The sequence below is a fragment of the Dermacentor silvarum genome, chromosome 11, assembly GCF_013339745.2.
Source record: "Dermacentor silvarum isolate Dsil-2018 chromosome 11, BIME_Dsil_1.4, whole genome shotgun sequence".
Lineage (NCBI taxonomy): Eukaryota > Metazoa > Arthropoda > Arachnida > Ixodida > Ixodidae > Dermacentor > Dermacentor silvarum.
In genome coordinates, this window is record NC_051164.1 from 49022328 (window position 1) to 49038702 (window position 16375).

Below are 16375 nucleotides of genomic sequence, written 5' to 3' on the forward strand. Positions count from 1 at the left end.
CCTAGGCTTTCCTCTAGATGGCGTTGCTTTGCCACGCGCTCAGCCCGCTCCTTCGTACTTATCCCGGCGCGCGCTTCCCTTCTACATCTCCAGGCGCCTTCCTCCTCTGGCACTCGTTTCCTTCATGGCTTCAAACACCCCATCGCCAATGTCACTGGCGAGCCATATACGCTTGTGCATAACAATAAAGAAGAGGGCTGTGTGAATTTCTTCCGGCCACGCTTGCATGTGGCAGTTGCAGTGATCTTGCTGCAAGAATTTTTGAAATAAAAAAAAAGAAAGAATGGATTGAGCTAATGTGTCATGATGTCATGGTGCATCCCCCTCTTAGGTGCAGGAACTGAAATTGTTGCATAGAAATGAGTGCTATATCGTAGACATAAATTGCAAAACCTACAAGGTAGCTTTCCTGTAATGCGCAGTGGCGGTGCAGCTGAACCTCGATGCAATTGTTAGGCGCAATGTTGGAGCTTGCCTGTTCGGCTTTTGCTAACGTCTGCGCTGCGCACTAAAAGCATAGAGTTTCATACAATACTCACTAGAGGGAAATGTGGCGCCAGTGTCTACAAGAACTGCAGTGGGGGCGGTTCAGCCAGCATGGGAATTATGGGAAATACATGGATTTGCCGAAGCTTTGTCCTTCTGGCTTCAAACGGCTTCGTGACTTGGTAAACTCATCACCTTCAGCAGAGTACTGCGTAATAAATACTTGAACAAACACTATTAAAATTGTCTGACGGCAGGATTCGAACACAGGACATCTAGCACAGAAGCCCGACGCTGAAACCAATACGCCACGGACGCATGCATCTACCAGCGACATAAAACGCCTTTACGAATTTATCGCGGGCAAACCAGTGCCTTGAGACGCTTGGCGCGCTTTGATTTGGCGACCTCAACAAGCCGAACTGTTGCAATTAGTAGCGATTGTGCGTGTTCGCAGCGTCTTCTGCACTTCGAAAAGTATAGATGGCTCTGAAATTTACGACAGTGAAGGCACATAAAGCACAATAAACCAAGCCACAAGAACGTCTGAATCCAAAAGCGTGAAGGTCAGGCAAATCTATGTACTTCCCATCATTCGCATGGTGGCTGAATGATTGCAGTGCCGGAGTTCTCTCTAAGTAATTATTGTAGGGAAACTCTATGACCAGAAGTACCTCATGACAGTGACATTCAAGAGGAAATAATGGAACCTAAAGGGAGCGTGCGAAAGCGTCAATGAAGGGACCACAAAGGGATCGAGCCTTGGCATGCAGGTGTCTCCAGAAGCCTAACACATTCCAGCAGACGCTACATTGCACCTGATATTTGCAGTGAGGATGGGTTTCGCTGCCATTGCGCATGAAAAAATTTTGCAGTGCAGGAAAGTTAACTAGCAGGTTTTGCAACTAGTAAGTTTTGCAACTCATAGTAAGTTTATCAGGGTGCTCTGACGCTTGTTAGTATGTTTTGTAGGGTTTTGTTTGGACCTCCATTTAATGCAAAAAGAAAAGGGGGTGACAAGTTGAAATTGTCATGTCAATACTCTTACCGTATTCAATGTAGCAGCACTTTATAAGGTCCCGATTTCTGTCTACTAATCCATGAAACTGACAATATTTTCACTGGTGCGTCTCCACAGCTCAGCCATAATGGGTGTAGCAATGCCGCCTTTTGCCTACATCAGTTTATATTCAAACTCATTCAACGCTTAATCTATTGGAACATGGTGATTTTCATGAGACTGCCCTGTTACAGGCCCAAGGCTTGCGAGCAGCCGAGCATAGCAGATAAGCTTTTCACATATGAGCTCGTTTTGTGCTATGTGAGACCAGCCACTAGCACATTAGAAATGAACGTTCAACTACAGAGAAGGGGATATTGAGAATGGGGACCTACCTGCCATAGACACCATAAATGGCAGACCTGATCTAACACCCAATGAATTGTAACGCATACCTGATTTTTCATGGCCAGAAATGAACAATGCGATGCTCTCAATTGTAACACACACCCTGCACTGCAAACTTCATTACACAATGAGGTTGCCCTCAAATGTTCCTATACCTCGTGCTCAACTGCACTAGACCTGGCTATCTGAAAAAGTGAATATGTACAGACCTCGAAAGTGTGCAAACCCATTTCTGCATTGTTGTTAGTGGTTTGGGCCTCTAGCACCGGCTTTGTTCCATTCATTTCAGTTTAGTCACACTACTATGGAGGGAGCAGTACTTTCAGAAAGCAGTGCAGAGAACTTCCAACTGGCCGACACACTTGCATATTGCTATGAACAGTTCTGAATTAGTGCGTTTCCCTCTCCCAGCCATTTTCCTTTTCTAACCTTGGTGAGCAGGGACCGCTTCTCCTTGAGGTTTATGGCTGCCTGCAGGGGGTTTGCAACGTGACGGCGGCGGGGGCCATCCAAAACTGGTGGGCTCTCATCTAGCACTGCCACAGGACTCATTTTTGCCTTTCGGCACTTTGCCAGCAATATGTTAGGGCTCTCTGAAAGGAAGCAAATTGAATTATGATCAATTGATTCATGTTTGAACGCAGCATCGTGGGCTAAAAGGAATGCCGTAAGGCTATTTGCCCGAGTTCATTTTCAACACGGAGGATTCTTTTTCATAGCCCAAAGGATGTGATTTGTACTTGTCTGAAAAATAAGAAAAAGATGTCGGAACTACTCGAAATTCCTAGTGACAAACAGTTGACTTCACCTAAAACGGCATGTTGGCAGAATGCAATTCTAGAGGAACAACAATGCCATCTGTGGGGTGTGGTACTCACTCGTTGTCCTCCTCCTCCTTTTCATCATCATCATCAGATATTTATGGCCACTGCTGGACGAAGGCGTGGCGATAATGCTAGTCTTTGTACTGTCGTGAACTAATGAAATTTTGTTGGATGGACTTAACTCAATAAAGCAACACAGGGTCTATGAGAAGAGGAGTGGAAGCAGAGGGCTTCCACTTAAGTTTGACCACTGAGGATTCTTTAATGTGCACGGAAAACTTGGTACACAAGTGTTTTTCTATTCAGCCCCCATTGGAATGTGGCTGGGAATCGAATTAGTGAATCTCATGCTCAGCAGTAGAAAGCCATAGCCACCGTGGAGAGTCACAAACGACATGCGAGAAAGACCATTCGAATGCAAATGTAACGAAAAAGGGTATGTGTTGACGAATTTTGCATGCAGCTGCAACTTCTTCTCGACAAAGAGTTCTAACCGAGCACTCTAAAACGTCCCCTATGTTGAGCACAATTGTTTGATTCCGCTGTTGCTAGTTTGAATTTTCCTTTTCAGGTTTTGTTTGTCTACAGCAGTACGAAATATGCAGTTCTGAAGAGAGTTCTTTCTTCATTTCTTGTTAGGCAGGTGAAGTGTACAATAAATGGCAGAAAAGCGCTTAACCCGACACATCTAAGTACCTTAGGGTTTACCTTGGTTATCATGACATCTCGACAAGCTCTCTACACTTTGATCATAAAATTCTAGCCACACTTTTGTATGCGCGAAGAACCTTACAGTACCCGCTGTTGCCACCCAGGAAATATTGTCCCCTGGAAAACTGATGTGGTACCAAAATCAGAAGGCGACGGGGGCTTCATTGTGGTCAGCGTCCACCATCCGCTCTCTCCGAGTTCGGCCGATCCGGAACGAAACAGGAGTGGACAACCAGATGACAGCACTCCGGCGACGGTGCCACGAAACGTTGCTGTCTGCTTCCTGTGGGGTCATTTATATAACCCAAGAGTTAGAGTGAACTTTGTAAATTTTTAATAAACGAAAATCTACCCGAGTGTGCTAGAGAGGAAATAACAATATATGTATTTGCATAAGTTTCAAGTTCTGCAATGTGCTAGTGATGGCATGCTAGCATCAGAATTTTTAAGGCAAAAAAATGATGACTCCTGCCCCTTTCACATGTGTGCAGATGCTTGTGGTTGTTATTCAGCACAGTCTAAAATGTCTAAGCACTAACGTGCCGAGAAACAAGTGCTTGTCACATGCAAGCCAAGGCCATATTCTTGTCTGATCACTCTAAGGGCCCTTCTCCCTTTGCACAAATGTCAAACACTATGCCTCATTTGAATAATAAGCATCCTGTCAATGAACTTGAGAACTATGTGATGTGAAAGCAATGCTGATGGAACGTGTGGCATTCCTTTAGTCATATGCACTTTCCCTGGCATAGCCAGTCAAGCTGAACTGAAAGTGATATTCCCACAAGTGGTTGACCGAAATTATGGGCCCTGATATTTCACGTCAACCACCCAGATGAACAAAATGGGAGCTGATGAAGCTATTTTTATTTGCCTTTTCAAAGCCACTCGCTCAAGTTTACACCGATCTGTCAGACTACTACTAGATGACGTTAGAACATTATAGGCGAAATGCTACTTAAAGATTAGCTTCTCCACAAAGATTTTGTGAAAAAGGCTGCTGTGCAGGGGCCGAAATGTCATTTGTTCTCCCTTTAAACCATCAAGTCTTCTTATGTAGTTAGTGCTCATGTGTTTGCACAACTGTGCCACTGAGTATCTTTACGTCTGACAGAATGACATCCAAAGGAATTAAAGTACAAGAAATAGGACTGTAGCATATGTTACACAAAGCATATCGATGTACGAGAGAAAGAAGGAAATAAGAACAGAATAACTTTATCGTTTAAGTCTTGTGTGTACCTTGATGGTCCAAAAAATATCGTCCAGTGCCGGTCAATGAAGTTGCAAATGTGCTCCCGCCAGCGGAAGTAGCCAAGCTTGCCTGTGACCCCAGTGACGTGGAGGTTGTACAGGGTGAGCATGATGACCTGGGTCCTGCAGTCATATGTCATTGGCGAGAGGTCACTCTTACCAAAGCAATCATCATGCTACTTGCCAAAGCACGTTCCATCAGACGGAAATGAACTGCAAAAACGAAAGCAAACTAGAAGGTCCATTTTCCCCCTCCACATCTGTGAGTGCCACTTGTGCGATTACTTCTCACAGACAGTTTTGGGTCTAGAGCGTACTTAGTGCCTGTTGGCGGCATGACGACGCCCATGGCAGATTCTAGCAATTACTTTGTTTCTTCTGATTTGCATTTTATTCTAGTGTGATAGCACAGAGCCCTTCCGTGGGATTTAATCGCTTCTGTCCATGTGTTCTCAATCACACATACACTGTGGGTGCGGTAGTGGCTGTGCCACTATCGCAAACTACACCTCCCTGCAAACTGACGACCGATGATGATTCATGGGGTTTAACATTCCAAAGCAGTGCTAGGGCTATAAGGGACGCCGTTGTAATAGGCTCTGGATTAATCTTGATCGCCTGGGACTGCTTAACGCGCACCTAAATCTGAACACACAGGGTGGGTTTGAATTTTGCACCCATTAAATATTCTGGGAATTGAACCCAGGATCTTGTGCTCAGCGGAATACCATAGCCATTGAACCACCGGGGCAGGTACCTTGCAAACTACTTTCTCGCAGAAGCAAGGAGTGAAGGTAGTAAAACGGAGAGAACTAGAAGGTTTGGCCTCGGGCATCTCGCAAGAGCTGCATGGCAGGCTGTGAGGGACACTAGTGCAGGATTCCAGATAAATATTCTCCATCCAGTGTCCTTGAACATGCACCCGTACCCAAGTGTATGAGCGTTCTCGCAATTCTGCCCTCATTAGAATGTAGCTGCAACAAGTGGGAAATGAACCCGTGGCTTCATTCCCAAATGAAGAACACCGCAGCCCTTGAGCCACAGAAACGGGCTATGCGACCGTGTATGAAAGGTGCGTATTTGTACAGATAAAGCTAAGTAGGCATGTGCATTGCAGTGGAAGATCAGTGTGTTGGACTGCTTTGCACTGGCGCCTCTTTTCTTCATTGCTATGCTTTCAGTTCAATTCATGACGCTGCGTTCAGCAGTGGAAAATGCCATAACTGCTCAGCCACTGCTGCGGGTGGTCTTGAGAATTGTTTCAGAAATGTGTTGTATACAAGTGGGCACCATGTGAGGGCGCCACTGTTGTGTGTTGGGATTCGGCATTATGAAACAACATGGGGGGAATGTGAATGTACCACTGGTAGTTGGTCATATAGCGCATGCACGCACACACATACACACAAAACAAAATGCCTACTGACCCCTAACAACTTTGAATCTGGATCAAAACCTTTGAGTTATATGTGGAGATTTATGGCACATGCACCAGCCAGTTATACTTGCAGATTCTCTTCTTTCTACTTTTTGGAATCCAAATCTTGTGCCGTCACTGGTCTCTGTTCAAAAGATAAAAAAAACTATATATATGGCTGTGGGGGGTTTACCTCGGCCTTTATTGATGCTTCTTCGTGGCAATGCACACTGCGCAGTCCACGTTTCGTGGGGAGGAGTAATGGGGAGAGGGTATTTTAAGCGAGGGGTCGAAGTTCTCTACACTACCGTGCGCACGCACTTTGAGCTAGCTGTCTTTCTTGTGGCCACAGCTACCTGATATTTTGGCTGCTCGTACAAGTGGTGTGTGACTGTGGAATATGTTGCCACTGGGGCATTCTGTTTATGCCTTCATAACTCCTCACAAGTTAAGGCAAGAACTATAGGGACGGAGCAAAGGCGCAGCAAACTCCTACATTCTTCATGCACTCTAGAGTACCACTACGACAGGGCAAGATATAGCCTGCTGGCTGCAACTCTCGCCCTGATAAGCTGCCCTGCTGCATAAAAATCGCGCCTGCAGTATACAAGAGGTGCTGTGGCAGGTGACTGGGCACTTTCTATCATTGGGATGTAGGTTGACACTACTGTTCAATATAAACGTCAGTCAGCAGTTAGAGCTGTGTACATCTTTCAAGCCATCGTGCTGCTGTCACTATCAATCTTTCCGCGCAATCCGTTGGCTGTCTTACGTTGTTTTGAAAGTCGTTTTAATGACTGTCTGAAAATCACACCAGTCGTTTCATTATGTCTGTTGTGCATTTTCTTGGCCTGATCGCAGCATACTACAAGTAGCAGCGGTCAGAACCAAACAGTTCATTAAGATGCAGGGAATAATTTAGCTCGATCCGAGGACTGCTTTGGATCACCAAGACAGTGTTCCAGGCTTCTCAGGCGCTCCGCGAAAAAAAAAAAAAAATGATTGCACATCTTTTCTCCAAACGAACGCTGAGTGACCATCTTTCGAATCAACCAGCAGGACTTGGGTGAGCAACAGCTACCAACATTAGTTACCATTGCATCTTCAGGCGCTCCAGGACTTCTATGTTATCAGGGGTGCATCGGTCGCAGGTTAGCTTGAAGAATAGGTCGCCGACAAGTGTGCTACGATGCCTGCTTTTCAGACACCCTGGAAGAGTAGGTAGCTGTCAGTTGCTTTGCGCGGTCACACGTGATCCGCCGTTTCATAGAAAAAAAAAAAAAAAGTTTCGTTCCGAACTTGCCTGAGTGGAAATAAAGCTTGCACCCAGTACACTGCAACATCATCGTGCGGTCAACGTCCGCTGTATTGCAGTAACAATGCAGAGAGTCCATGGCGCAAGACTTCGGCACCGATTCACTTGAGGGAATTGCCGAAACTATCCGTCCGGCTCGGTTGCCGCCGAAGCGGGCATGAATTCTCCCAGCGCAAAACTAAAATCTTGATAGTCCGTCTGGGAAGCGATGTCAAAACAAAAGGAAGAACGCGATTTAACAAGGCGAACCAATTCAAACGACCGGACGACTCCTACGGAACTCCACACGACGCCGACAACGCGCTCATGTAGGCTGCCATCTTTAATACACTCAACTCGTGGATGAATACAAGCCAACGGAAGAGGGCGCCGGTGTACCATTTGCTTCGAGCAAAACAGTGCAGCGTTACTCCAGTCTCAAAATGTTCTCTATCACGTGGGACCCTCCGCGAGCAACATAACACGGCGGCTGCTCGTATTTCGACTTCATCTCGTGCGTCGTTTTTCTCGCAATTTGTGTTAATGTGAACGTGTAATACGCTGTTACCCCGCTGCGTCGGGAAGTCAAATGAAAGACCATGGCAGCGGAGGACGTGGAAGAAGTCAGTGCTGTTCTTTGCATCTTTCCCGATTATGCTTGCGAAAACTGAGCCCAATTTTGTTCTTGTTTTTTTCTCTCTGTTGCACCGAGCTCGGCGCGTATGCTGCTGGCTCCCAAATGTGCGGGCAGCGGGTGTCGACTGATCTCCTTCGGCGAGATATCCGAGAGTAATCGCGCTCTAATCTTTCTCTCCCTCCCCTTCTCTCTCAGTTCTTTTTGCTGCCAGCCGTGTTTGTCTCGGGCGGCGCTTATCAACTTTCTCCCGGGCTCCGTGCTCGCATAGCGCGCTCGCAAGCTGCGCGATTGTTTCTCGCTCTGTCGCCGGTCGTTCGGCGTCTGGATGTCCGAAAGCCACGCTGCAACAATGCCCTTTTGAAAGCTGTTTTCTGTGCTCGCGCCTCATGGTCTTGTCGTTGCAGCGGCAATATGTGACCCTTGTTGCGCGTTGATCGGTTCCTGACCGGCGCCTGCGATGTTTGCCGTGTCCAAATCGCAGGGATCTCCACCGACGCTGGAGGCGGACTGCGTTTACGTGCAGATGAAGAAGCAGTACCGCGTGTCGAGGTACATCAGGGCGCAGTGGTTTGTCAACCAGATCGGCAAAGTCATCCAACTCAAGCATCCCTGCGAGGTACATGTGTGTCTTTCGTCGTCTGTGGATTCTGTGCTCGTTCGCTGTGCTTCGTAGCCTCGCGTGACTTCTTGCCTTCGTGCAGGTTTATTTGTTGCTAAGAATGTACTCTTCAATTGCTCAAAACATTGTGAACTTGTTGGGGACAACAGTCTGCGCGAACTGTTTGTGGTGGTTATATTACAGTGTTTTGTTTGATGGTTACGAAATGCACTTGTGCAGAGGTATCATGCTTGATTGCGCTTGCGCCAGTGTTTGCAGGTGTGCCACAATATTTTGAGTTGTTGCTGGTAGACACAGTGGTAAACCACTACAAGTCTATTCTCACTCGAAGGCCCAGTTACTTGCAAAGAGGCTATGGGTCAAGTTTTTCGGCGCGATGTAAAATGCAGTGCAGCTTGTGGCACGTAGCATTTAAAACCTCGAGCTCTCTGTGGCCCACTCGCTTTGCTTGCAATTCCTCAACTAGCTTGCGAGATGGGACACTTCGCAGTTTGCTTCACCACTGCGACATGGAATCGTGTGTATGTCACCACTCATTTTATCCGGTGAAGGCTTCATGCAAAGCGAGTTCACAGCATTCACTGCACTTGTGGGAAAAGTAGTTCACGGTTTGTGTAGGAGGGGAATTAAATGAACTCTAAGGGAGGCGTTTCCAATTTCATCTTATGGAATGCCACCAGTTCTTGAGACATAATGAGAAAGTCTAGTTGCCTTGCTTTCCCCAGATTGCCTGTGCATGCAGTGACGGCTGGATGCATGGCCTTTGTGTTTAACTTCCTCCTTCAATCAATCATATGACTGAACTAATTTATTGCAATAAAAAAATGAAAGCAGCGAGTCTCTGTGGCGTTCAGTTACGCGCAAGTCAGGTATGACATTGGCTGCCATTTCTGACTAGCTCTGGTGCTTTCCTTTTTTATCGGCTTGTGCTAAACATAGTTGCCCACGGACATGTGTAGTGGTGATCAAAAAGAGGCATATCCACTACAGTGTCAAAATTTAAAAAGCTGTAAGCCGGCTAGATTGGGTTGCATGCATCACTATGTGTGCTTGTACTATGTAGAACGATAACATGCTGCTTGCAGTACTCTCTCTGTTGCCCTAAATACAACTTTGGAACCTGTGCTATAAGGAACTCATAATCGAAAATACTCTAATGGAAATACGCAAGTCAAAAGACACGGAATGTGCGTCAGGACTTGTGCGATTTTCGAGGTGGAGGTTTAATGTGTAGTTTATCAAGGAGACACTGAAGGTGATAAATCGTAATGCTAAAAAAAGTTCTTGCCGCTTGTTCTGCACCTCGAAATCACTCATTTACTAAGGAAATTTTAATTGAAGGCAGTAGACCTTCTGAGAAAACAATAGAGCATGTATCGTTCACACTCATGTGCTGTGCAGGTGGTCCTGGAGGTCATGCCTCTTTAGATGCTGCCACTGCGCATCAAAGGCCTGCATAGTGCTCGCACTGCACTTCTATGGAGAGTGGTGCAAAGTGGTAGCATTATTCTAGAAGAAAATTAAGTTAATAGCATCTTCTGATATTTTAAATTTATTATCACTGGTTTTTATCAGATGGTGAATTATGATCCAGGACTAAGGTTGCAGAGATGCCATCTCAGAATTGGAGGTATTCCGGAAACATTTAGTTTTTTTTTTTTTTTTAAGCGTGGAACAGATATAAATGGTAGCAGATTCTGCAGGAATGGCATTGAGCTCATTTTGTTCAGGACGGAATGAGAATGAAATGACTTCATTTCCATGGGACATCTACTTATGGTACATTCAAGTGGTCGCTTCCAAGTGCTCTCGTGATGCAATTTATATTCTGCTGGTCGAATTCGGCTACTTGTTCACCTGGTTCATACAGACTGCCATCCCTCAGCTTGGAAAGCTCAAAGGCGCTCACCTTCAAGCAGGGAGCATGACCACAATCCAACAGAATCTCGACCATGTGGTTACTCTGATTCTCGGAAAGCAGCTGAATGCTTGTCTGGGGCAGGCTTTCTCTGGCTTTAATCTCCAGAAGGCTCTGCATGGCTGCAAACCAATTTAGAGCGCAGTAGGAACCAGTCGAATGTACCATTGCTTTCACCCTGGTGACACTGGGTGCACCCACAAGAATGCAGAAATCGTCTGCAATTTCTGCCATACTGTCTAGAACCCAGAAAACTCCCATGTTGCCAGCCAGGGCTGTCATCCAATTCCACATCCCCCCCTTACACCTGCTAGGTACTCAGATCAGCTAGTTCAGGTGAAGTTTCACAGGGTTTCAGTACTATTCTCCCTCTGTGAAAGTTGCCAGGCTGGCATGGTCCCTCTCACAAGACCGCGCGGTGCCCTCACGAGAGAGTAGCACAGTCTTCGAGTCTTGTGAGCCCCAAGTTCCTGAAGGTAGACGGGAGTCGGCGGATAACCTGTTGCACCACTCATTTTGTTATCCTTAATCCTGTCAAGTTTTTCGTTATTTGTTTATCCTGCAAGTTTCAGTCAGATAGGTGTGTTTAAAGATTATACGCAGCAGCATTTGATCTGTATTGGCTCAAGCTTGCTTGAACATAACCATGCAACATGGTATCAATCTCATGTCTGTGACACACCTCGTCAACTGCTTTGATGCAAAACTGACCAATGTAGCTCCCAACCTTACACTTTATCTTGGTGTTTTATGCAACAATTCAGACGGCAAACTGTGCAACTATTATGTGATGCAAATGTGCAAGGGCTCATTCACACCGACGACTCGCGGAGCCCGCGCGACCAAGTTTGTTGCTAATGGTAACTTTGGTCTAAAAACGACTGTTTTGGGTCAGTCTTTCGCTGCTCGATTTTTTTTCAGTCGAAAACCTACAGGAACCAAGCAGCGATGCAGGAGCAGGATGTTTGTGCACACTGACACTTATTTTACATTGCGATGATGGTTGCAATCAGGGTGAGCAGCACTTATCGCGAGAAATTTCGGTGTCACTACAGGCAGGTCGTGCTTGCTGGGGTGACCATCGGTCACCGCGACTTGCTCCTTGGTTGCCAGTCGTGGTCGGTTGCACAGTCGCTTTCAGTAGCCGGTCTGATATGTTTGTCAAACTGCTGTAATGCCTTCTTTGCAGAACGACATCGCAGAGGAGGTTGAGGTTCTGTCAGCTCTTCCGAGAGACAAGCCAACTGGATGGCGACCAAACAGAGCACATGAGTTTGCGTATTTGGTGACACCGGCTACCAAGGTCACTTTTCTTGCCAAAAAGTACCGCTTTGTCTTCTGCCTCGACCTCAGTGTCTCCATCGCAAATGTGGTGAGTATTGTTGATTTACAAACCGTGGGGAATATATTTGATTGCAGTCCAAGAAGTGGTGGTGGGGGGTGGCATAATGTGGTTAAAAGTGTGTTTAATGTAAAAAAATAAAGTACATAGAAATACAACATGAGGGCAGAAATGATCCAAAGGTTGAAACAGTACCGTGCATTGGTAGACCGAGAGCAGGTGAGAGCATGGGGAGACTGAGACAGTGATGTAAAAAGACCTGTATTGTTAGAATAAAAATTTCATGTATGATCATGGATGTATGAATCAAAGTATGGATATGGTTACGAATGATACGTGAAGAATTGTATAAAAAATCGGTTAACTCGCACTTCGTATTATTCAAATGAGGTCTGCACCCACCCTGGTGGCTCGCGGTCTGTGCCATTCTGCTGCAGAGCAGCGAGGTCATGGATTCAATTCCAAACTGGGATGGCCGCATTACGATGTTGGCATTATGCAAAACGTTCACTTACTGTCCTTTGGGTACATGTTGAAACAACCCTGGGTGATAAAAATTATTCCGGAGCCCTCTGCTACGGTGTTCCTCCTAACCCACTGCGCAGTTTCGTTCGGGATGTTACATCCCAACATTCGAAAGTCTGGTGTGTCACAGATATTAGATAGTTCTAGCTTGTCCGTTAACTTTTTACCGTTTACGGATGAACAGGTTAACGGAGGGAGCCATGGCTGGCAGTAGCAAAGCTGGTGCAGACATCTTGTGACGGTTTGCCCTAATAATAATGTGTCTGAAAAATTTTCGGTCATGTCAGTGTTATCGTTAAAGGGAAATCATAAAAGTGCGGCACGTTAACGATTATGTCGCTACCAACGATTTACACTAGCAGTTAAGTAGAATATATAAGTTACTGCACTATTGTTTTCTTGTGCACTCTCTTCTTTGACACTGCGTCTACAGATGTTGCTACCAGTGTTGTTTCTTCTGTATACTTCTCCAGTAATCCGGTAAACCGCGAGCAGTAATAAGTTTGCAGACACGCTAGAACTGTCTAGTATTAATATAATAGGAGTCATGCACAAGGTGGCAACCTATTCGGACTTTGCCAATAGTATTTTTTAAATGAAAACTGGCTATGTTTAGATTGTTGCAACCTGAACCATACCTTCAAGATAGCAGTGTAACCTGTATATCTGTGTGGCTGAAGTTTTCTTGTTATCTTTATTTGTCTTTGTTGTATGTGTTGCACTTATCTTAGCCAATGTCATTTTGGGGGAATTTCCATTGTTTTCCGGGGTTAAGGTTCGTTGTCACACATCGACTCTTCTGCTTGTGGAGGTTGTCTGTGTTGGCATTCCTGCCACCCACTCATTCATTAGTGTGAATGACCAACATTGACTGTGCGCTTTGTGCGTTATTTTTGCATTACACTGGGCAGCGTGCTGGATGCCTTGTTGGTTTTAATCTTTGCAGGACATCCGGAGTGAAACATTCCTGTTTGATGAGGTGTTTGCAACGCTTTCGAAATGTGTCGAGAAACTTGTAAAGCCTGTGAGTACGCTTTGTTCTCGTTTCTTTGAGCCGTGTGATTATTTGTGCATTTCAGTCGCCTTGGTATTTGATCCTTGAATCGACTGGCTGAAGTTTGAATTTTAAGTATTTCTTCAAATAGCAGTTTTTGAATAAGTTTACACTGACACTGGGATGATTGCCAAGTCGATTAGAAACAAAGTTGGTGTTATTAGGCCGAGCACGTTATGTCTTGTGATTCAATACATGAATACTTAATAAAACTGAATACAACTGAATAAAACTACAATACTGAATAAAACTTCCCATTGCTCTGCAAGGTCCACCGTTGTGACTGATGTAATGCACCAATTTGCCTTGCTGGCTCATGTAAGCTTCGCGTACACTGATTCCCACAGTGCATGGGTTCTGTGTAACTTTTTTCTCTCTTTTTTTCTTCTAAGTATATTCACAAATTTCTCACTAAATTATGATGTGGATGTATTCATTCATTGTAGCTTATGGACAGGCACGGTGCTTTGACACTGTTGGTGTAGCACAGATCACCTGTGTCGTTATTGGTTCATAGAACCAATAACAAAGATGATAAACAGGTGGCATTTTATTCCCATGCCTGAATGTGTTTTTTGCACAATGCCATACTCCACAGGGCACAATCACAATTTTTCTGAATGTGCGTAGTCAATTTATCCAAGCATGCTTTAATTGTTGCTGTGCATCAATGCGCATGGCTTCTTTTTTTTTTTAACAGTGGAGTTGTTAAGGGGAGTTTCGCAGCAATTTTTGTAAGGCGAAGGCTGACATGAGGGGCCTTGCTCAGTATCACTCAGTAACGCAACCTGCCTCAAAGACCCGAGTTTTTGCTTTTGACCGTTAATTATCAATAATCATAATATAAAAGTTACCTTGCATACACAAATAGATAACACCTCCTTCGCGCTGTTTTTTTTTTTTTTTTTAGCCAGTAATCCATCATTTTTGCTTCTTGCATCGTGCTTTACTGGCTCCACGTTGGTCAGGTTAGAGTTTGTACGGCTGCAGTGGTAAAGAGCCGCCAGCAACGCAGCCTTCGTGGAAGCCCTGAAGTGGCCGTATGACCAGGGCATCAATGAGAATGCACAGGCAGCGTCAGTGATGAATCATTGTTAAGAACAGCCAGAAAACAGACCCCTGTAGTACTTCCGGAGGGTGTGAAAACTTGCTTGGTACTGCTTCTCGCTGTCTTTGATATATCATTTGCTCAGATTGGCATACGTCTGCGATGGATTTTCCTTTTACATATTATTATGGCTGCCTGTGTGCAGTTCAATGTTCCGGGGAGCTGCGTGGTGTTCCAGCCCGAGATCTACGTCACCGTCATTGCATACATCCCACACTATACCCCGTCGGTGCAGCAGGTGAGCCCTACACGTTTCATGAAGGGACAAAAAAGTCAGAGGTTGGGCTGGTAGATGTGCTTTCAGCTTGGCCAACTATATAGGTGCCTGAACAGGAGAGACAGTAAATGTGGCTCGTTTTTCACTTGTGCTCTGTCATTTATGCTGTTTCCCAAATTAGATGGAGTGTTCCTTTCAAAGGATCTGTTAAAACAGCTGCCTTATTTGAATTAAGAATGCACATTGTGCATTGTATCGCTACACATATTTTTGCATACGACTTGTGGAGTTCTCGTATCTCACAGGAGAACTGACCACCGCGGGTTCGAGCTTAGCGAACCACAGGTGCGCCGTCACCTCACATACTGTAGCGCTCCGCTGCGTGCTCGCTCAGGCTGCTAATGGGGGGCACTGCGCGTCCAAGAGAACACAATATTGCCCTGAGTTAGCGGAAACTGTTTATTGTCTTCGGTGGCACCCAACACTGCAAGAACGACAGGTCCCGTGCTTTGGGGGCGCGTTAGACCCCCTGGTGGTCACAAATAATTCAGAGTCCTCTGCGTGCCTCATAATTAAATTGTGGTTTTGGCTCGTAGAACCCAAAAATTCAATTCAGCATGCGTAACACATTCACTGTCCTCCAAGCTCTGCCGAGACAGTCGTTGCCACTGAAGTGGCTGCTATTGGGATCACCATAGGGATCAGGCGTGTGTGTGCTAACTGATCAAGTTTGAATTATTCAGTGAAGACCAATTTTAGGATTGAAATAATGAAAGTTTTGGCCTATAGAAATGCATGGGTGATGGCTGGGACCTTCGGCTGGGATTGAATTAGCCACAGTCGAATTAACGAAAGTCTACTGTACATATTCAGACGAGACTGTCTGAATATATGTGATGTGGGCTTAATTCCACCCGACACCGGGAGAAATTTTGAAACATTTTTTTGGGTCATTGAAGAACATGGCATATGCCCAGTCACCCAAGCTGACGTCAAAGAGGTTCATTGAAGTAGGTTCCACTCTCACATCATTTCAGGCTTTTTCAATAAGAGAAATTCAGGCGTGATGGTGCAGTCTAGCTTTGGTCTTCCAGCACAACACCCCTGATGCTCTAATCTTTAGGCCTGTGATCGCACGCATGCTTACCTCGTGCAGATGCCAAATAGCTCTTTTGAGATGGACTGGCGCACGCATCAAGTGACGTAGCACGAGCCAGTTTCCATTCAGCCACATACCTACCACGGTCTCTCGCGTGCATCATGTTGCGTGGCAACAAGCTGCTTATAAAAGCGAGTGTGTGCCAGTTTTTACCCAATCGTCTCTCGTGGCAGTTGGCACTTTGAGACGCCGTGTTTGAATGCACCCGCCTTCGGGATTGGCCCTGCATTCTGCAGTCCTTTCCTCGTAGTAGCTGCTGCTACATAGATGTGCTACATTGTACTGCTTTCGGTAAAGGCCCAGGTTGTGACGGAACAGGTTGTAAAGTTTTTTTGCTGGAGCACAATAAACGTAAGTCATCACGCCGTGGCCGACGTAATCGTTTTGCCGCTGTTGTCACAG

At 45.6% G+C, this 16375-nt stretch overlaps 2 protein-coding genes and 1 long non-coding RNA gene across 9 annotated transcripts in view; 2 read left to right on the forward strand and 1 right to left on the reverse strand.

The window, feature by feature from the left end:
• The window catches only part of LOC125941241 (uncharacterized), a 29455-nt gene extending 25648 nt beyond the window's left edge, over positions 1–3807 (forward strand). Inside the window, exon 2 of the long non-coding RNA XR_007464168.1 lies at positions 3534–3807. This is a non-coding gene — a long non-coding RNA (uncharacterized LOC125941241). The remainder of the gene's footprint in view (positions 1–3533) is intronic.
• LOC119433514 (cysteine-rich protein 2-binding protein-like) overlaps positions 1–7726 on the reverse strand; it is a 31929-nt gene extending 24203 nt beyond the window's left edge. For all 5 annotated transcript variants that reach the window (XM_049658175.1, XM_049658176.1, XM_049658174.1 and 2 more), the window contains exons 1-5: positions 7404–7726; positions 7195–7309; positions 4672–4806; positions 3567–3712; positions 2324–2487 (exon numbers count right to left, since the gene is read on the reverse strand). In XM_049658175.1, coding sequence (XP_049514132.1) covers positions 2324–2487; positions 3567–3712; positions 4672–4806; positions 7195–7309; positions 7404–7494 — 651 coding nt within the window. In that variant the 5' untranslated portion in view covers positions 7495–7726. The remainder of the gene's footprint in view (positions 1–2323; positions 2488–3566; positions 3713–4671; positions 4807–7194; positions 7310–7403) is intronic.
• A 145-nt stretch (positions 7727–7871) lies between these two features.
• LOC119433727 (KICSTOR complex protein SZT2) overlaps positions 7872–16375 on the forward strand; it is a 235877-nt gene continuing 227373 nt past the window's right edge. For 2 of the 3 annotated variants that reach the window (XR_007464166.1, XM_049658169.1), the window contains exons 1-4: positions 8068–8647; positions 11758–11940; positions 13382–13459; positions 14743–14835. Coding sequence is in view for 2 of the 3 variants with exons in the window: in XM_049658169.1 (XP_049514126.1) it covers positions 8489–8647; positions 11758–11940; positions 13382–13459; positions 14743–14835 (513 nt within the window). In the remaining variant the exon portion in view is untranslated. Of the gene's footprint in view, positions 8018–8067; positions 8648–11757; positions 11941–13381; positions 13460–14742; positions 14836–16375 lie in introns of those variants that run through there. The other variant, XM_049658168.1, reaches the window with a different exon arrangement.